Raw genomic sequence first — 23,050 nt, 5'->3', positions numbered from 1 at the left:
ATGAATGAGTGTTTAAAGTTCAACGACAAATAATTCAGCAAAATAATATTTTGATAATATTTTGATGCAAAATGAGTATGACCTTCTGCTGGTGTCTGCTCTATGGTCGGGTTGTTGTCTCTTTGACACATTCCCCATTGCCATTCTCAATTTTATTATTTGTAATACCGTGCATCAAATGTACCACGATTATAATTTAGTACGCCAGACGCGCATTTCATTTACATACGACACATCAGTGACGCTCATATTAAAATATTTATACAGCCAAACATGTACAAAGTTGAAGAGCATTGCGAATTCAAAATTCCAAATAGTTGTGCCAAATACGACTAAGGTAATCTATGCCTGGGCTAAGAAAACCCTTAGTTTTTCGAAAAATTCCAAGTTTTGTAAAAAATTTATAAAGCCAAACATGTACAAAGTTAAGAAGCATTGCGAATTCAAAATTCCGAAAAGTTTGGCCATATACGGCTAAGGTAATCTATGCCTGTGATACGAAAATCCTTAGTTTTTCGAAAAATTCAAAGTTTTGTAAACATGAAATTTATGAAAATGACCACATTATGGATATTCATGTCAACATCGAAGTGTTGAGTACTGGGTTGGTGATACCCTCGGTGACGAAACGTCCACCAGCAGTGGCATCGACCCAAAGGTGTAAAGAGTTATCAAAGGTACCAGGATTATAATTTAGTAAGCGCGTTTCGTCTACATAAAACTCATCAGTGACGCTCATATCAAAATCTATAATACTAAAATTACGAGGTCCAATTTGTCAGCCGTCATCACGTAAAAACGAGGAATTCAACTTTATATATAACTAATATAGTACAATGCTGTTGATTAAAAATTACACCACTCCAGACCCTTTTGTTTTCCACATAATTAATATTGCCAATAATTAAGAAGTTCCGGGTCGAATCCGCTACCGATACCAATAGTATATTCACCTGTTACCTATTATCTTATCAGTACGTTCCGCATCGGACAGGCGCACCACCAAACGCTGTATTTAGGATTTTGCTATTTACACGTGTCGTAATCACTACTAAATTCAATCATTGTCACATTGTTCCCGAATGTAGTATTTTAATCAGTATGACTTTCTAAGATGACAATACGAATAATAAAAATCTGGACTTAAAATAAGGCGTATAGGTAGTACAGTATGTACAGTTTTCAATTTGTTAGCCGGAATGACGTAAAACAGCGAATCAAAGAATTCAACTTTATTTATAACTCATACAGGACAATGCTGTTGATTAAAAAGTACTCCTTTCATGCAGGCCCTTTTGTTTTCGCAATAAAATTAACAATGCCAATAATTGATAAGTTCAAGGTCAACGGGTTCAAACAGAAAGATGTTGAAAGCAGAGAAAACTGTGCATCTTATAATCGGCATGACTTGATCAGATGACATTACCAATACTAAAATAAGGCTTACGGCCTTACGCATAGTTATATTCTTTAATTCAGTCACAGATCCGCGATATCACGGGTGTGTTCTAGTATTTATAAATAAGCCAAACATGTACAAAGTTGAGGAGCATTGCGAATTCAAAATTCTAAAAAATGTGCCAAATACGGCTAAGGTAATCTATGCCTGGGATAAAAAAGTCATTAGTTTTTCGAAAAATTCAAAGTTTTGTAAACAGGCTCCGGAAACACAACAAAATCAATTAACACGAACATGTAAGTTTTTTAAAATCCACGAAAATTAGTATCCAGCTCGCACAGATTATTCTACCTCCAAGCCTATAAAGCGCGTCTGGCTTACTGAATTATAATCCTGGTACTTTTTATAACTACTATAAGTCTATGTTCTCCACAGAGTTGAAAAATTGACTTATAGTAAGTGTGTTTAAAGCAACATCGTGACTTCATTTATTGATAATGAGTGTACAATTACTCATGATAAACGTTTGAAGATAAACATTTTGGAACACAAATTGAAAACCATGTCATGTTAACTCTCAAAACTTGGTTCTTTGTCTGACATTTTAAATTCTGCTATCAAAACTTGTTCAGTTATGAAATCACGAAATCAATGAATGAACTTTTGAAATCATTTGTGTCGAAACCACAATGGAATCACCGTTGCCGTTCACGTAGGCATTTGTATAGATTCTGTCAATTAATTCAAGAAACGAAACAATATGATTCTAGAAAAAACGACTCCGTTTAGATTTTCAATCAGTTTTTGGTAAACAAAACAATATTCAGAATCATGAGAGGCAACATGAGTAGATATCTACATGTATAGGCAAATAGACATCTTCCTATACAAGTCACGAAACGACAGTAGATTTCTATTAGTTTAATATGTTTGAGCTTTTCGTTTGTCATTTCACTTGGAGTTCGGTATCTTTGCTATATTACTGTTTTTCTACAGTTCAGCAAGAAGTTAACAATGTATATTGAATGACACATCGTCCTTTTGTTGAAACTAGTTATGTGGAGTAAAAAAGAAGAAAAGTATATACTAGAGGGTATAAGCTAAAGTAAGATGTTGGAACCAGATATGAGTTAATCGTGATCAGTATTCAAAATCATATGGTATTGGTTACAGTTCGCAATTTACTCCCGTATAGTCAGTTATCATGCATTTTCTGATTTCAAGTAATGGTAATTTCTATACAAATACAACCGATTGTAATCGTGATTACTTCCCAATTACAAATACTATATAAATGAAAATTGAGGGATTTTTTTTTACTGTAAAAACAAGAATAGATAATCATCAAGGAGGGACACACGATACCAGAAGGACAGTCAAACTCAGACATTAAAAATAAAATAAACAACGCCATGGATAAAAATAAAAAGATAAACAGACAAATAAAAGGAGAGAAGACAAAAAAGGACTATTATAAACAACATGAACCCCACCAAAAACTGGGAGTAATCTCAGGTGCTCCGGAAGGGTTAGCAGTTCTGCTCCACATGTGACACCCGTGGTATTGCTTATTTTATTACAAATCCGTTAAAAAGTCTTATTCGGTAGGTCAGAATTGTGAAAAGGGAAGGGTATTGTAGTTAAGACATAAGGAACATATCCGATATCATCTGTAAAACGGTTATTTCATAACGGTCAACTAACTCGTGATGGTGTCCGTAAAATTTACGAAGGGATAATTTCAATTTTACCATTTGGAATTCTTGGTTTGACAGCTTTCTTGTGAGCAGCATCAAGTTAATCTTTACTGTGTTTGATCATTGTTTAATGTGGTTGGTTGTATTCATTATTTTTTATTTGTTTATAGAACTAGCTATGATTAGGAGCATGCAGACTGAAACTGTGTGATTCATTTTGAAATTGAATTTTCTTTTTAAAATGTCTCATTTAACAATGAAATAACCAAGACTTCTTTTTCTGATACGTCTGATTTTCGGTTATTTTTATAAATAAAAATGTGATAAGAAGCATGCTCAATTCTCGACATTCATTCTTGTTTACATAAACTGTACAAATTAAACACTTAATTGATACCGACTTTCTTTCACATCAAAAAGCTTATATGCAATCACTGATATGAATGAGTTTGATTAAGTTTTTCAAAGTTGTTTTTATTGCTTCTATTATACAATATTGTTTCTATTCTCGTATTCATATCGGTTATGGTGTTTTTTTGAAGAACCTCTTTTACCAGATTTCTGTTTTTGATTTCTCTTTTCATTAATTAGCCTTTTCTGATCGTTTGTCTTTGACAATCTAACTTTTAAACAAAGCCCTAATATCAACATTACCAACAATATCGCTATCGCTAAACCCCCAGAAACGAATGTTCCAGTTAGATTAACTGTGTTTATAGTTTCTCTATTCCAAGCCGGATCGGTAAGCTTTGAAACAGAAACAATGTTAGAATAATCTCCCTTGTTTCCTTCGTCATCTATAGCTCTGACAACTATATATTTAGTAAGCGAGTCATCGTCTAATGTAATCAAATGTTGTTCAGTACTTCCCGCTAACTTTGGGATTGGAATGTTGTTAGTTAATTTGGTACACTGTTCAGGTTGTTGTTTAATTTTAGAGAAACTGTCTGATATTCTTAAGTCATATTCAGATGCTGAAATATAAAAAAAATATTAAATAGGTCAGTTTAAACTATAAGACATTTCGTTAATAATATCATTGAGAGTATGTCTTTATTGGTATCGTTGAACAAATCTCATATAGAGCAGTTATTGTTTTTCCTGCTTTTTGAAGACAATAACAATCAAAACCAATGAATGTACAAAGACTCACAAAACCAAAGGACATTTACATAAACAGTTATAAATAATAATCAAGAAAAAATACGAACTCCACTACAAACCGGGAGGGAAATCAGGTGGTCCGGATGGGTTAGCATTTCCTGTACCGTATACGGCATCCGTCGTGTTATTTTTTGTTCGGTTCGGTAATAGTGGAAGGTTATTATGACTGAGAAGGAATATCATATATGATTTCTGATACACTTTTGTCATAATCGCCAAACAGCTCGTGATGGCGACGTAAAATTTCTTCAGTGATGACCTTATTTCATTGGTTCATAGCCCTGTCTTAGCAACTTTTGAGAATGCAGTTTTACTCGTTCAACAAAAACCAACGTACTGTGAGATAGCTCTATATTAACGTATCAATTGAGACACATATACTCCATATGCTGGTGCCTCTGGAATGTTGCTACCCAGAAATGGAAAGTTGACTATAGGAAAATTAAAATTGAAATTACTGTATGTGTTCTATGATTTTTCAAAACAAAATGTTTGATTTCAAAACAACACACATAGAAAAAAATAAATGTGTCCATAGGCATGACACACTTTAGGCGTAACACTCAGCTCAGAAAAGATAATAGCTCATTATAACGTAGTAAGGTAAACAACAAAAAGAAAACATTTAATGCATATAAGCTTAGAAAACAAAAAGCTTAGATATTTTATTATCGCTAAAGCATAATTTCGTATGCTGCTTGAAAATCTACGATCAAGTTATTAATATTTGATCAGTTTTGACCACATAGTTTGTACCATCACGATTTCACAAGGTATGTGTGAACACTTTTGCAAAAAATTAACCAGAATGTATTAGATGTTGAAACGATGATTTTGTAAATGCATACCTGTACCAACGTCCAGATCATCACCAATAGCCTTCCAAAGTAAATTAATGTGTAACTTATCTCCCATTAACTGAACAGACTTTAACTTAAGCGTGGTTACTTTTGATGGTTTTATATTATCTGTCAACGGAGTAGTACTATAGTTGGTTACACTTATTTCACTGGATAGAATTACTCTCTGGAAATTCCCAACTAATTCGGTAGTCAAACCTGTAAACAGAAAACGTGCACAGAGATTGATCAAAAGACGAATGAATACGGATTTAAATAAGGTGGAATTATAAACTTCAGACAAAACTAAAGCCAATTGACTGCTAGTGAAATATCATTTCAATATTTCGCTTCTATTGATGTTTGAAACAAAAATAAAAAATTCTTAATATGTTTTCAATGACGTTTGATATAATGATAAAAGTCCGTTAAAATTTTTGGTTTGTTAGAAAAATTCCAGAAGTTCTGTAGAAATATTATGTCAACAAATATCACATTTTCTTTATATATAGAATGTATTGTTACCTGAGTAATATGGCAATGTATTACTCTTTTGCTTTGATTTTAGTATTTCTGCTCTGTTGTTTGTATTTTGGCCAGATATTTTGAGAGTGTGGCGCCCATTTCGTTCAAAATTATTAGAAAATACATAAGCTGAATATATTCCATCGTTTTCTCGTGAATCAGAACCTATAATTAACAAAAAAAAAAGATACATCAATAGTTAAAAGTAACTGATTTGGTTAACACATATAAAAATTGGTTAACCTTTGACTTATATGAAACTAAATAAATTTAACCCATCATAAAAAATCAATAAGAAATTGTGTAGGCACCACTTTGCCCTACCGTCTATTCTCTTAATTCATCGTTTAAATGCTGAACAGGTCATGACTTCTTCATACTGTTATACATGAATGTACTAATTTTAAGATAGACCGCACGAAAAGGCCAACTCGTATTGTTCAATAGTCCTCCGAATTATGTAAGACCTTTTCCGCCTAAATTCCTGATGGTTATTGTAGACACAATAGTATTGAAATCTGTTGTACAAGGACCAGGTATGATTTTGAAGCAAAACGTAAATGTTAAAATTAAACTAGCAATACTTTAACATGTTAGCTATGCAAAAGTTTCAAAGTCAATAAACCATGATGAGGAGACAGAGCCATATAATTTCAATAAAATGAACCTGGACCTTATAGTGGAACTACAGGGTAAATACCATCGACTTACCCCAGTGCTTTATAAAAGTAAACTTGTCTAATCTCAAAATTAAACATGTAACTTAAGCAAAGGTCTTAACGTCAATAGATCAATTATCAATTGATGGGACGGGGCAAAATCGTCTCAATGAAAATAAGATGTTTCAAATTCTGTCAATGCTTACAAAACTGTATATCAAATACTATATCACCAGTGGTTCCCCTTAAACTGACCTAAATCAATCATAAACTAATGCATTGTTAAAAACTTTCCTCCGCCTAAGCCATCACATTACACAGCACTTCTCAGTCTCGCCTAAACGAATTCGTAAAGGCAAGACATAAAACAGAAAGGTCACATGAATCACACATGACACATGAATGTATAAATAAATCAGTTTACATGAAAAGAAATTAAGAAGGATGATGTACCAATTCCATTATCATAGAGCTGTATGGAGCTAGCATTATATCCCTCTACGCTCGCTGTTACATCACATTTCAATACGGGTGCCATCCCTTTCAAAACTGCAACATAAACAACAGTAGTAGCATCTGAACCGTACACATGCGTATCATCAGACAACCAAACACTTAGTTTGGCTGTTGTTTCTCCTGGAACTTTAACCTTCGACTGTATGTTTAAAACAGCAGGAATCATACTATTGGATGTAGTTGTTACAGAAACTTTATAACTTCCACTCTGAAATTGTTAAAATTAGAATAAGTGTTTTTAATGAAAACAAAATTAGTTTTTCAGATTTTCTATTTTTGATTGGCTCTGTTTCTCATTTACTAGTTATCATTTATATCTTTTTTCATTTATTTTTCTGAATCAAAATCAACTGCAGCAGAAATATAACCAATCAAAGACTAATTAAAAGTCTCAAAAACTGTTTGAATATATTACCTGTGCTATATTAGGTATTCTGATGGTAGTAATTCCAAAAGTTGAATTTGTTTCTGTGTATATTGTTTGATCCGGGCCGGTTACTGATAGATCAATATCATAACTTTCACTTGAAGATATTTGCACTATAGTGTCTCTTCCAACTGTTGCATCTATGGTTATATAATGTTCAAACGGCTGTGTTGATGACAGAGAACAACTCTTGCTTTCAATCTGTAGAAAGTATATACTTGTCAGAGACGTCAACAAAGAACATGAAATAACTTAAAGTCAACATAGAACAAAACCATATGTATAACTTTCACTTAATATTAATTTTGGTAGATTCAGTAGGTGGTCCCGGAGTTTCTCACTCCTTCTATCTATGAGCAAACATATGTAGGTTTCTTTTCTAAAGTTTACTGTTAACAAAAAGTATCATAATGTTTTACTGTATGCTCATCTCTAAATAAATGAAATTAAGAGTCTTTCTAACGTTCTAATAGCTTCATTATTATTTTTGTTGAAAACAAACCTCTTTTTATCATATTAGTCAATTCCAGTATAATTTTAGCGCATCAAATTCATTAAAATATTAAAACCTATATATTTATGTCTCGAATACTGTTGCGATTTTTTTCTTGAGATTGAGATAACAGAAATTGCATAATATTGAAACTCGGAATCTAAGTCTATATTTTTTCAATAAGTCGAATCCATGTTAGATATAGAATTTGACATTTCAAATGTTGGGTGTTTTTACAACTCTGTTCTGACCTGAATTAGCATGTCAGTGCTGGTATCTACAACTGCAGCAGCAAACACGTCTGTGAGAACTGTACTGTCTTCATCTTCAGAATAGTAGAAACTCTGCCCTCCTGATGCCCGTGATATCCCTCCTAAATGTGTGTCTGACTCATTCCCCAGTGCTAATGTATTAACAATAACTCCATTGGTCGTGATGTCTGGCTGGACATCAGCAATGAAAGGCGCACGACTTTCCTCTCCATCCGTAACAAGATAAATCATCGAGCCTTCTAAACCATCACTAGTAGAGTTTAAGGCCTGTTATATAAAAAAATAATTATGTTGATTCCCAAAAAAGGAAAATAAATTTGAGATGTGTTTTGATATTTATTTAGTTCTTTTTCTGGTTTGTTTTAATGAATGTTTGCTGTTTTCTCTCCTCGTATCTTTCATCAGAGAGGAAGATTTACGAAACATCCCTTTTTATTTTACATCTTATCTCATTTTGAGCATGTGTTGCATCTGTTTGGTAACAAATTAAAATTGTGATGCAATAAATGTACAATAGAAAAATGCAGAATCACAAAAAATACCTGACTAAAATAACCATCACTTCACATTCAACAGATTGAGTTTAAAGATTTCATGTACATTTATTTCAATTACTACTTCCTGAAAAAAATATTAGTTAGGAATCACCCTGAAAATATATATGACATGTATAAAAATATTATGTTGTTTTGTTTGTATATATAATCTTGACAAAACTGACCGTAATACAAGCCAACAGTCCTGCACCAATAGATGTAGTACCTCCGGTTGTTGTTGGTAAACTAGCAACGAGTTGTTGACGATCAGACTGGCTTGATATTGTCAACATTTGATGAACAATCCTTCCTTTATTATTAAAAGTAGCAACAGCAACTGAGGTTCCGTCTGCTACCATATTTAATAGAAAATTCGATGCTGCTGTATACATTTTAGAACTTCTTTCGTTTTTCTGTAAAACAAAATTAACGTTCCAATAATTTATAAACGCATTTATTTTTCAAAGAATGAAAACATTTCATTTTCCGCAAAATGAAGAGTTACTCGCAAATAAAAATAAACAGACACTATCTAATTGTTGATAAGTTCACGTAAAGCACGGTTAATTAAATCTTAGTCCAAATATTACAAAATATTTACATGTATAATGAAAGCGTGTTACGTAAATTTAAGAAAACCATAAGAAATAATAAAATTTACAAACTTTCATGCTGCCGGAAATATCAAGAAGCAGACATATTCGTTGGTCAGTCTCTACTTCTATTGTGAAATCCGGTGTTGTATCAATACTTGGAGATCCAGGGGTATTACCTGTTCGATAAACAAAAAATAACGTGATTTTTATTTGTTAGAACGAATGTGACACGGTGAAATTATTGTGACACAGATGATAAGCAAAATATCATAAATTCCATTCAAAACTTGCTTTATGTGGCATTCAAACAATGCCTAAAATGCATTGTCTAATCATAGTCGCATACGTTCGTATTAGATAGCTATGTATCGATAATGGTCCGGAAATATCGACCAAGCACCCCTGACAGTTAAGCTGGGGTCACACATTCACAATTTTTACTGAAGTCCTTTTTTTTTTAGACGAAACGCGCGTCTGGCGTCAGTGTAAAATTTTCAACCTGGTATCTAGGATGAGTTTATTTACAACCACTGGGTCGATGCCACTGCTGGTGGAGATTTATTTCCCCGAGGTTATCATAAGCCCAGTAGTCAGCACTTCTGTGTTGACTGGAGTTATCATTGATATGTTCATAATAATAAATTTACAGTTAACAAAACTTTGAATTTTTGAAATATAAGGCTTTTCTACCTCAGGAATAGATTACCTTAGCTTAGGAATTTTTGGTCATCAATGCTCTTCAACATCGTAATGTATATGGCCTTTTAAATAATTTTTGATTTGAACGTCACTGATGAGTCTTTTTTTTAGACGAAACGCGCGTCTGGCTTAAATATAAAATGTTAGTCCTTGTATCTATGATGAGTTTATTTACAGGACCATTCCCGGTTGCAATTTGTCAAAATTCTGATCAAGATCCTCTGAATCGTGGCAGGAAATTCAAATTTGTTAAAATGTTTATTGAATCACGACAACAATCAGATATTGTTCAGGAAGTGTCCAAGTTCAGCTGTTTCCAACCGAATTTGTCCCGATTATCCCGTTCTCAATCCGATTCTAATCCTATGTGTTTTATTTCGGATTGGGCAAACGACTGAATCTATCTTGACAGCGTCCATAGTTTACCAAATATGGTCTGACAGAGATCAGACAATGACCAGACAGTTAACCGACGCTGACAAAAGATATCCGTGAGAAAACAAGTACTGTCGCCATAATCGAAATGATCAGGTACATTTGTTACGATTCGATCCGACACATCAGAATCTGTTTCGACATATTCACGATTTAAATCCGACTTAACAAAATCTGTTGAGTTTCCCCGAATGTTACGGGACGCACCTAACTGTCAGGTATGATTATCCGACCACTCCGGACAATTACCGATCCGTAGGAATATGTTACGAACGAATACGACTTCGTTAAGACAATGATAGGACATTCCAGATAAATAAGGATAGTAATCCTACTTTTTACCTTTTCAAATCTTAACGCTGTCTGGTCTCAAACCAGAGCCATAACCGGCACTGTGTGAATGCTGCATTAGATGCGTACAGTAACAAACGAGGAAACTAATCCGATTTTGTCTAAATCGTATTAAAATCGTGACCATGTTGGGACAGATTTTGGTGCATCGGATCAAAATCGTTACAATGGTCTGTGATTTCTGGACGGTGTCATGTGGAACTGTATGATCTGGAGAAATTTTTCATTGCTGTTTTTTTTTTACAGTAAGTCCAGATTGCACCCAGATCATGACGAATGCGAACTGTCGTTGCCAAACCGTTATGGATAAGAAATTCGCGAATGATTCCCATTTCGGAGTTCCGACAATTACAGAACACAATACGACTGAGTCCAGACAAATCCGTTTGCAATACAGTACAGCAGACTGTGATAGAATTGCGTCAGTGACAGTTTGTGGTCATCCCAAATATATTGACAGTTTTCTAATTATATCTTCCGTCAGCGTGGGGAAACTGTCTGGTCTCTGCCAGATCACATTCAGTATAATAGGCACGCTGTGTGGACAGACTCTGTCATTTTTTTACTAATCGGATTAAAATTTGATTGAGAACGGAATAATGAAAACAAATTCGGTTAAAAATGGCTGCCCTTTGACGCGTACAGAACAAAATATAATTGCTGTGATTAAATGAAAGTTTTCACTTGTAGTTTGAATTACCAGCCACGATTCACATCATCTTCATCAGACTTTTGACAAATTTGAATTGTAAATAGTTCTGTTCTGACGTTTGTATAATTGCTTGAGAATTTGTGATTTTTTTTTTTTTGTAGTTTCATTTTTGAAAACATATAAATGGTACCCGGTGTTATCCATGTTATCACCAGCGTATGTGCAGATGTATATAAATGTTTTTCCTTTGAAATCACCAGGATATCATTTAACAACAACCCCCCCCCCCCCCTAAAGCAGTTGTATGCAATGATGTGTACACTCATAGGACAAAAGTGAGTTCTCACTCAAAAAATGTTCTATCATTTCAACTAAAATCGATAAATCGGTATTTTTTAAACAAATAAAACCAATGGCGGAGCGATTTTTATTAGTAAATAGATACCATAAGATGTAGAAATGTCTTGAGTTTTATTGTCAATTTGGCCATAATTTTCGTAAAGTTCGTTTTCATTTCTGATGGGTTAAACACAAATTTTATGCAAATTTTCACGATTTCAATTTGGTCACAATACATAGCAAACTGTATATCTAACCTTTGAAATCATCATGTTCATGCATGACTTCCCATGCACTTCTAGAGTTACATTTGATATTCTGGTTATTCGGTGCTTGACTGTTATGACGCAGTTTACTGTCAGTACCTGATTCATCCGTATCACAAAACTCTTCCATCTAAAATCATTTTTTATCAGTTAAAAATGTGGCAAACTGTAAAATCATAGGCATTTTACAATCAGGCAATAAATTGGGATAAAAATAGATACACAGCTTAAAATTCGGTACCCGTTTCGTCTACAAAAGTCTCGTTAGTGACGCTCAAATAAAAAAAAGTTAAACAGGCAAAATGCAGTACGACGTTGAAGACCTCTGAACACCCAAACTTCTAGATGTTTTTGACAAATACAGCTAAGGTAGAAGAATTCTTAACTGGTAATAATATTGGTCTAAATAGATATAGTGCAAATGACTCAATGTTATGTTATTATTTAAAACAACTGCAATGCCTTTAGAAAAAGATATCGAACAACTTAAGAGAAATAACGGAGATGGTAATGATTCTCAGAGTATTAAAGATGAACTTAGAAAATTAGAAAGTTATAGTGAGAAGCTAAAAGGAAAACTACTGGACATGCAATGTAGGTCTATGAAATATAATCTCATTTTCACGGGACTTCAAGAGCAAAGGGATGAAAACTGTGAAATGAAGATTAGACAGTTTATTTACAATGAAATGAAGATCCAAAAACCGTTAGAATTTGGAAACATTCACAGATTTGGTAAAAGTGAGCCAGGGAAACCGAGACCAATTATTGCAAGATTCCTGTATTATTCTGACCTTGATATGGTGAAAAAAGCAGGACGAAATCTAAGAGGTACATTTTACGGTGTAAACGAGCAGTTTCCACCAGAAATAGAAGAACAACGACGAAAGCTATATCCAATAGCGAAACAGGCGAGAAAAGAGAAATTAAAAGTTGTAATGAAAAGAGACAAACTTTACATTAACGACAAACTTGTTAAGCCAGATGAAATCGCAGACGATACCGAGCATAAAGAGCCTCAAAGGTCAACCACCAGACCGAATAAACGTCCACGGGTGAACTCTACTCCTGAACGAGACGGTTCATAGGATAACCATGGAAGACATAAGTGTATTAATAAACCAATCGATAATGATTTGTATAATGTAAATAAATGTTTAGTAGACAAAACAAATATAATTACCCTTAATGTTTGTGGTTTAAAGAGGCGTATACAATACCCAGAATTTTTAGAATTGTTAAATGAATTTAGTATTTTGTGTTTTGTAGAAACAAAAACTGATGATTTAGACGTTATAGATTTGCCAGGTTATAAATTTGTAATGAAAAATAGATCTCACTTAAACAGAGTAAAATCAGGTGGAATTGTACTTGGTTTTAAAGAATCATTATCTGATCATATTTCTGTTGTTGAAACAGACAGTAAATATATTTTATGGTTTAAAATTGACAAACATATAGTTAAACTACAACAAGATATTTTGTGTGGTATTGTGTATATTCCGCCTGAAAATTCTGTATATTGTGTTGGTGATCCATTTAGCGAAATTGAAAGTGAATTTTTGAATTTTAGTACAAGTCATGACAATATATGTCTTTTTGGAGATTTTAATGCTCGAACTGCAGAAGAGCCAGACTTTGACGTCGTAAATTTTGAAGAATTTTCAGGAATGTTAGACATTGAAAATGAGGGTGTTTGTACTTTAGATGAGTTAAATATAAATCGATTAAGGAAAAGTATGGATCACAAAAAAAACAATTTTGGTAACTTGCTTCTTGAATTTTGTAAGAATAACAATATGTTTATCCTAAATGGAAGAATGTGTGAAGACAAAGGTCTGGGTAGTTTTACATGTAAAAACACTAGTGTAGTGGATTACAATATTGCTTCCCCAAATTTTCTTAAGCTGGTTCAAAATTTTTCAGTATTAAATTCTAGCGTTTTATTTTCGGATATTCATAATCCACTGTCGTTAAAGATTACTTGTTATGAAAAACAAAACGACGTCAGTCATGATGATGAAATGCCTGAGGAGAAGATTAAGAGATGGGAAAATGAGCAATTAGACACCTTTATTAGTAACATTGATAGACTTAAAGTAAATGAAATACTAGCTCAATTAACGGAAATGGTTGAAAATACAAGTGAAAACTCAATTATAAATAAAGTTGTTGAGGATGTATGTCATTTACTTACAAATGCGGCAAAGTCTACATTCGGCACATTTACTAAAAGACGTAAGCATACACAAAATATAAAAAAATCAAAACCATGGTTCGATAGCGAATGTAAGGAAGCTAGAAAAAAGTTTCGGTCTAGTAGACGAAAACTTAAGCGAAACAATACTGACGACAGAGTGAATGAAACAAAGAAACTAGAAAAGAGTTATAAGCGAGTAATGGATAAGAGCATTCGTAAACATAGAAAGAAAATTAGACACAAGATAGAAAACTTAAGATCGATTAACCCGAAAGAATACTGGAAGATTTTGAACGGTGGTAAAAGGGGAAACAATCCATGTGTACCTATTAATATTTTGTTTGATTATTTTAAGAACTTAAATTTAGGAAATTCTGAAGATGAAGAGATTGTTTTAGAAAATTTGAACAATGTAAAAGATTTAAATGTTACATTAAATTCACCTATTACAGAAGAGGAAATTGAAAAATCTTTGAGAAAGTTAAAAAATAATAAATCCTCTGGTGATGATATGATTGTAAATGAATATTTAAAAAACTCTTTTAGTGTTATGTCACAGGTGTTTGTGAAACTTTTTAATATTATATTTGACAGTGGAACTATCCCTGAAAATTGGCTTTCTGGAAATATTATACCTTTATTTAAAAATAAAGGTAACAAACATGATCCTAGCAATTTTAGACCTATAACAGTTATAAGCTGCTTTGGGAAATTATTTACTTCTATTTTGAATTCACGTTTGAATAAATTTTCTGATGATTTTTGTTTACTATGTCAGAATCAAGCTGGTTTCAGAGAAGGTTATTCTACTACAGATAATTTATTTGTTATCTACATGCTTATTAGTATCATGAAAAATAAGAAAAAGAAACTATTCTGTGCATTCGTAGATTTTGCTAAAGCCTTTGATACTGTTTGGAGAAAGGGTCTTTGGCATAAATTACTTGTGAATGATATTAACGGTAAAATGTATAATGTAATTTTTAATATGTACACTGGTATTAAATCTCGTATTATGTATAATGGTGAAATGTCAGAATACTTTTCATGCAATATTGGTGTAAGACAGGGTGAAAATATGTCTCCTTTTTTATTTTCATTGTATTTGAACGACCTTCAACAGTTTATTGAAGAAAAAAATGTATGTGGTTTAAATTGCATTACTGATGAAATAGAGAATGAGTTTGATATCTACTTAAAACTGTTTGTGTTATTATACGCAGATGATACAGTGTTATTTTCGGATAATGCATCCGATCTACAGTTGCAATTAGATATGTTCTTTGAATATTGCAGTACCTGGAAATTAAAAGTTAACACAAGTAAAACTAAGATTATAATTTTTTCTGGTGGTAGATTACCCCAAAATATTAACTTTATATATGACGGAAATGCATTGGAGATAGTCAATGAATTGACATATCTTGGGTTGAATTTTTCAAGAACAGGTAGCTTTATGAGTGCTAAGAAGATTTTAGTTAGAAAAGCAAATAAAGCAATGTATGAAGTATTGAAAAAGGGGAGGTTGCACAACTTGTCAGTGAAATCACAATATGATCTTTTTGATAAAATTGTGAAGCCAATTCTCCTGTATGGGTGTGAGATTTGGGGTTTCAGTAATACTGATATTATAGAAAAAGTGCACCTAAAATTTTGTAAATTATTATTAAACCTTAAGAAGTCGACACCCAATTTTATGATTTATGGTGAACTTGGTATTTATCCCATGTCTTTATATATACAGCTGCGTATGGCTAATTTTTGGTCAAAAATGGTTAATGGGGATGATAACAGGATTGCTAAAATACTATACAAATACGTGTTCTTGAAAAATTCGGACAACCAATTTAGGTCAGATTGGTTGAAATGCATTAAAGATATATTAGATAAATGTGGATACAGCAATATATGGTTGTCACAAGGAAATTTTAATTCTAAGTGGTTGGGTATTAGTTTAAAACAAAAGTTATTTGATCAGTTTCAACAGAAATGGAGAGCTGATATTGACTGTTCGCCAAAAGGTTTGGCCTACAAATTGTATAAACAAAATTTTGAATTTGAGGAATATCTGAATTTTTTAAATGATAAAGATAGAATAACATATTGTAGATTTCGTACGGGTAACCATAAGTTACCCATCGAAACTGGTAGATGGAATAAGATTGAGCGAAACCTTAGATATTGTAACTTATGTCATTGTAACGAGATTGGTGATGAATTTCATTACACTTTGCAGTGTAGTTCTTTGGCAAATTTTCGAGCACAATATTTGGATACGTTTTTCTTGCACAGATGTAACATACTAAAATTTGAAAAACTATTTCAGTTAAAAATTAAAAATAAGTTGAAAAAGCTGTGCAAATTTATCAGGGTTATAACTTTTCAAGTGAGTCTTCCTGGTTAATCACCACTCCTCTTTACTATACTGTTTATCATGTATTATTTGATATTTTCATCTCATCTTGTCATGTGTGTTTGTGTTATGTTATATGACGTTTGATGAACTTCTTCGTACCATTGTATCTTTATGGTGTTTAAGAAATAAAGAATCTTGAATCTTGGAACAAGAATGTGTCCACAGTACACGGATGCCCCACTCGCACTATTATTTTCTATGTTTAGTGGACCGTGAGATTGGAATAAATTCTCTAATTTGGCATTAAAATTAGAATGATCGTATCAAAGGGAACATGTATACTAAGTTTCAAGTTGATTGGACTTCAACTTCATCAAAAACTACCTTGACCAAAAACTTTAACCTGAAGCGGGACAGACGGACGAACAGACGGACGGACAGACGAACTGACGGACGGACAGACGAACGGACGCACAGACCAGAAAACATAATGCCTCTCTACTATCGTAGGTGGGGCATAAAAAAGATACATGACAAAGACAATACGAACATATGTTTTTACTGAAGAAAGGAATTTCTTTCAACAGTAAGATGATATGTTAGTAGAATAAAACAAGATTGTGTCATTTTCCTCTTGAAATAGTTGTCAAATCCTACTAGAAATTAAATATTAAAATTGTTATACTTTATACATATGGTATGATTGTCAATGAGACAACTATCCACAAAAGACCAAAATGTCACATACATTAACAACTATAGGTCACCATAACACGTTTTCAATAAACCAAAAATCCTTTTATCACGCAATACGTTATAAAATCTACATATTCAACTTCCTGTTGAACTTAAAGGCAGGGTAATTCAAACGTAAAAATTAGCATCGACAGACACCTATTACTAAATTGAATATATATATATGTATTTGAAGGACAATGAATAGCTTTACTTCTAACAGAAATTCTGCTTTGAATAACGACACTCCTCGAGGGGAATACTACTAAACAGCTACAAAATGTCAAAATTAAGAATCTGGGCTATCATCAGGCATTTATGTTTATGAATAAACCATATTTTTAATTTTTAAATACCGAGGTAAATACTAGGAGTTGAGGGTTCTTAATGCAAATGGTCCTGCTATGAGTTCTGCAGTTCTGCTTTTAACGTAATTCCAAGTAGTCCTTGTTTTGAATGACTAAGATCAAATTATGTAAAAAAAAATAATGACTTTATGCTGGAAGAGTCTTTCTCACTACTAGTATATCAAAATTATTAGAATATGTATATTACATATACCTTAAGAACATTCTGTTGACCCATCAATGAAGCTGTCGCGGAAGAATCTTTGTCAGCAATAAAAACACAATCTTTCTCTGGGATACCATCTTCTGTAACTGTACATGGAGCACCGGTAAACATATTGATGCTTCTTCCAGTCACTTCTTCTGTACATCTATCAAAAGAATTATGGCTCCAATAGAATACATTGAGACACTAACAACAATGAAAATGTCTTTAGTTGAAATATGAATCTATATTATAAACTCTTAAATATGGCTCCTTAATTGTATTTTTTAAAAGGTTTTGACGAATTCCGAGATGGTTACATGCTGCATAATTCCTCCTTTCATCGTGTTAACAGACGTTTCAGCGGGTGTTATTTAGCTCTTTTGTCTTTCGCTTTATATCTATTTGTTTTAATATGATTGTCTTGTTGAATTTATAGTTGCTTTCTAACAGGCTACAAATATTTATCAAAAACATGTATGAATATAATGGTGATGATGGTCTTGTTGTTGATGTTCTTACCTTGTTGGTTTCCATGTTCCTTCGTCTAAGTAAAATGCTGATGGTGATTCTAATCCCGCCTCCTCAAAAGATGCATACTCGTCAAATAGTCCCCATCTGAGATGACCCCATTCATGGAGAAATACATCGCCTGTCAATTTATTTTATTTTGAATTAGATGGGACAATAACCCGAACGGCTTGTATTAATTGACAACATGTATACATATATAGAATTGTAGATCATCATTATAATGATACACACCTACAATTAACAGATAACATTATTAAAAGCATTGTGGATATGACGTCTGAATTCGGTTTTAATATACTTATAGTGAAACAGTAAAAAGAAGATGTGGAATTGTTGCCAGTCAGTGATATTGTTTGCCTTAAATTAGCGGAGAATAAAGGCTTTTTCCCCTGGAGAAGAATCCCAATTTGAAAAAAAAATGACTTAAAATTATTCCCAAAAAGACAACTTTTTTCCCAAACAGTGCAGTCTCAGTAGTAATTGTGCATGAATACAAACTGAAAACCACTCATTTAAACAATTTTCTTGCCTAAAATGACTATATGTGCACATTTGAGGGTCTATTTATGTATCATCACTGACAAAATGGGGTCTTATTTTAAAGCAAGGTTTGACTCTTGAAAATGGGTCTGCAAATTAAAGTTTCAGTCAAATTCATGTTTTTTTTTTAAATTTCCCAATTTGATGAAAATGACGCATATTTTCCCAATAAAAAAGGGTAGAGGTAGTTTTTAAAAAAGCCAACAATATCACTGCCAGTTGGACATCTATCCATCAGAGGATGTAAATAAATAAGGAACACTGGAAGGCCTTAAAAATATAAGCAATGAAGAGATTTAAGGGGCGTTAAATGGCAGAAAAATGCGAATTAGTTCCAAAGAATGATGTAATAATCTTAAACCTATAAACAAAAAAACAAATATCGAATACAGTAACCAAATACAAGATACACCTGCAAGATTTATATTCAGACTTAATATATGTTTCCTGTTTTTTTTTTTTTTTCTTCATATTGTTCAATTGTCTGTTATTCCATATGCCTTAACCCAATAACAGGTATACAAATCACAAAAACGGAATACATATTGAGTTACATGCATGATGTTTTCACATTTGTATAGTATCACTAATTGTCTTACCAATTTCTCCAAAGCCAGCAAATTCTCCAGCGAATAAAAGGTATGTCGTCAAATGCATATATTGTCCTGGTTTTCCACATTCTGTTTGTCCAAAGACATAAGGCACTTTTCCAACAACTGGATTTTCTTCGTCAATTCTAACGTGCGCCCTGTTGAACTTTAGACCCGATATCTTTTTGTAACTGCTTTGAATTGACCATGTTTTCGGTAAAACAATGGTGACATCTTTATAATATAATTGATATTTTGAAGCTTTGTATAGTACTCTTGATGCTGCAGTTAACCAATCCTAGGGTGAACAGATAAACAGTATGTCAGAGAAAGAGGGACGAAATATACCAAAGGGACAGTCAAACTCATAAATCTAAAAAAAACTGACAACGCCATGGCTAAAAATGAAAAAGACAAACAGACAAACAATAGTACACATGACACAACATAGAAAATAACCAAAGAATAAACAACACGAACCCCACCAAAAACTAGGGGTGATCGCAGGTGCTCCGGAAGGGTAAACATGCATGTCAAAACATACTTTTCAATTCAGTAAAGACATTTGAAATAAAGAGGTTGCTTACATACCTGCTTACATTGGTGATAATGTAGCTGTAGTCTTATGCTCTATTTTATAACGTATTGACCGTTAACATTATCATTTAAACAAATAAAACAAACTTTAAGGTGTTCAAAACTGATAAAAAAAAAAAGGAAAGAATTAAGTTATACTTTTTAATAGACAAAACTATCTTGCTTTTAGGGCGGTGATAATAAAATTGGGAAAAATTATCAATATTGAACTGATCTAAAATATTTTGGATTTTACCATATTATTTCTGACAAGGTACTCTTTAAACTATGCTCAATACCAATGGCGGATCCAGAAATTTTCATAAGTGGGGGCCCACTGACTGACATAAGAGGGGGCCCGATCCAGTCACGCTTCAATGATTCCCTATATAAGCAAACAATTTTTTCTCAATAAGTGGGGCCCGGGCCCCCTGCCCCCCCCCCCTAAATCCGCCTCTGAATACTGGTGAGCATCATGGACTAAATGGACGAACAATAGTAGTTCTTAAACACAGTCTCTCTCCTATAATATACAGTCGAGTACCAATATGCTTTGATATTTCCATATGTCTCTTATAGACACAGCTCGCTTTCGTTGGTAATTGGTCTTATGATATAAATATATAATTCTTCGGTTAAATAGGACCATTCTTTGATAATATCGGCCCTATTTGGCTGCTCAGTCTGAGTGGTTTTTAAGTGTGTCACACCACACTATTTTGTGTATATATGTGGCGTGTCTATGTTGTCTTATGCTGCATCTAGATGTCATGCTGCTATTTTTATCGTTGAGTTGCTATCTCGTGGACTTATATCCAACATCTCTCATTTAATTAATATTCCTTATATTAATCGTGAGTTTACTTAAATGAACACCTGCCTATTGTCGACCTATCATTTGTTCACTTTATATGTACTGTTAATCATTTATCTTATTCTTGTAATTAAATTTGTTTGTTTTTTTGTTATTTGTTTGCTTGTTTGTTTGTTTTGTTTGTTTAGCTGTTGTTGGATTTTATTTTATCTAATGTTTTCCGGGTGGTGGTGGGGGTCAAGTTGCATATACTTCACATCTCTTTTATTTATATATACAAAACATTTTGTTTTTGTGTTACTTTTTCACATGGTAGTGTAAACAGTAACTGACAAAAATCTGAACGGACATGCCCCTGAATCATTTTCAAAATTGGTAGGGCTTTTTCAATTATTGTCAATTTGAAAGCAGATGAGCAAGATATGATAGAGAAACATGTACGGAGAGTCGTCTCATTGGCACTCATATCACATCTTCTTATATCTATATATTTAGTTATTTGATATAACTTCCATTTTCTAGACTTGGAAAATCGTTCGGGGGGCCTAAAACGATTTAAAATTTAAACTGATATTGATAAATAAAGCAGATTACGAAATTGATCTTCAAAATAATTCTTTTTGCTCTTTCTCAATATGTTAGCTTAAAACAATTACATTTGCAAAAAGAAAAAAACTTACCTTTAATTTTTGAATTAGTGCGACATTTTCTGCGATTTTATTGCTAATTGCCACAGTTAGTCCACTATATCCGTTCTGACTTACAGAAATCGGCAGTTGTGTTGCAACAGTTGTATCAAACATAAGTAAAACTGAAATCAAAATTAGAATTCCTTGAATCGTAATTCTCATTTTGAAAAGTATCAGTTTGGGTCAACAAACAACTTAAACATTCTTTTTGCCACCACTACAAAGAAGAGGGAAGCTTGGACATTTAATTAGTTTCAACTGTCTTTTTAGTGTAATTGTTTAGATATTTAAATTCTCAAGTAAATAACTGTGATATAATACCCCTTATGTAAAGACCATAAGTATCAGTACAATGTGTATGACAAAGCTCCTTAAGAAAATTAAAATTTCAAAACCAAACAGGGTTAAAAGGTCGTCTGTATATACATTAAAGTATTAAGTTTATATCAGTGCGTGATCCAGACCACTGTTTCGAAAGCAACATAAAACTAAAAGTAAAATTCATACAATCTGGACACCCACATAAAAATAACAATTGTTGGCATTTAGTATATTTAATTTAAATACAAGTTACAATGTCGTGGCTGAGTTTTATCGTGTCATTATCGTGTATCTCAAATTTCAAGAGAAGAAATTAAAAAATCTGAGAGCTGTTTTTTAGTGTAATTACAATAACTGGTCACACTTTTATATCAACTTTGTATGTAGACCTTTATGGTGTAAATTTTACGAGTATGTTTATGTAGAATTTATGGGCAATTTCTCTTCAATACCAAATAAGAATAATAACAGTGAAAATTTAATAATATTTAGATGTTTTGATGAATATATAAACATGTATATAAAACTGTGTGATTTATCATTTCAGTCATACTTATCACGTGTAAGAAAACTAAGAACTATGAGTATTATATAGACAGAGCTATTATTCTAGCAGTAACGAATGCTACGAGATGGTCACAGTACATTTGGAAATTATGCTTAGCCAAAATATATATGCATGCATTTGTTATTTGGTTTACACTTATAACTTCACGGTAAAGATTCTCTTTGTCGCCCGATAACACAGTTTTTTTGTAGTGCATTACTGTAGAACAATACATGCAAATTACAGAAATCGAACCTACCATTTAACAATAATACCTTTCCAGTGTGGTACACTACATTTTGGGAAAATTATATCTAAACTATAACAAATCTTAAAGTTATTACTCCGAAAAGATGGACAATATTGTGTAATAGGGATATAATTCATTTTGACATTACTAATTTTTTACTCTTTCAACTCGAATGAATCACTACTTTACATTAAAAAATTCATGACCGAAATTTTTCTTTGCATGTTTCCTCTTCCCTTTCCGTACTATTTCATGCATAAAATATAAAGAAAGTAATTTGGAAGGTGTTTACATATTTCATTTGCCGTATAGTAATACACGGTCCACATTATGGACTATACTTGTCAATTCAAAGGCATAGATTGTTTAAGTCGTAATTGACACAATTTTAAGGAATTTTCGTTTTTGTTTGATTTAACTTCCCTAATTTCATATTTGATTTGACTGCCAAATGTTTCGAGTCTTGTATAGAAGAAACACA

At 32.6% G+C, this 23,050-nt stretch overlaps 1 protein-coding gene across 1 annotated transcript; it reads right to left on the bottom strand.

Moving 5' to 3' along the window:
- Positions 1-3,389: 3,389 nt before the first annotated feature.
- LOC134717813 (calcium-activated chloride channel regulator 1-like) lies at positions 3,390-21,715 on the bottom strand. Its single transcript, XM_063580310.1, has 13 exons — positions 21,443-21,715; positions 19,382-19,670; positions 18,231-18,360; positions 17,718-17,874; positions 11,857-11,995; positions 9,193-9,299; positions 8,713-8,940; positions 7,971-8,258; positions 7,215-7,427; positions 6,737-7,007; positions 5,625-5,789; positions 5,109-5,318; positions 3,390-4,070 (listed from the first exon to the last, which is right to left on the bottom strand). Exons 1-13 carry the CDS (start codon positions 21,611-21,613, stop codon positions 3,583-3,585), a joined length of 2,856 nt encoding a protein of 951 aa, XP_063436380.1. The 5' UTR covers positions 21,614-21,715; the 3' UTR covers positions 3,390-3,582.
- Between the last annotated feature and the right edge of the window lie 1,335 nt (positions 21,716-23,050).

The sequence above is a fragment of the Mytilus trossulus genome, chromosome 1 (genome assembly GCF_036588685.1).
Source record: "Mytilus trossulus isolate FHL-02 chromosome 1, PNRI_Mtr1.1.1.hap1, whole genome shotgun sequence".
NCBI classification, from domain to species: domain Eukaryota; kingdom Metazoa; phylum Mollusca; class Bivalvia; order Mytilida; family Mytilidae; genus Mytilus; species Mytilus trossulus.
The sequence above is the reverse complement of the archived record's forward strand: the minus strand, read 5'-3'. Positions and strand labels throughout refer to the sequence as shown.

What these genes read in the sequence shown, in the direction of transcription:
- LOC134717813 (XM_063580310.1), bottom strand. Translation starts at nt 21,613, where the DNA reads ATGAGAATTACGATTCAAGGAATTCTAATTTTGATTTCAGTTTTACTT. An exon ending in GACTGTTGGCTTGTATTACG is followed by an intron (nt 8,259 to 8,712) that starts GTCAGTTTTGTC and finishes TTTATATAACAG; the next exon opens with GCCTTAAACTCTACTAGTGA. An exon ending in TACATTGCCATATTACTCAG is followed by an intron (nt 5,319 to 5,624) that starts GTAACAATACAT and finishes TTCTGTTTACAG; the next exon opens with GTTTGACTACCGAATTAGTT.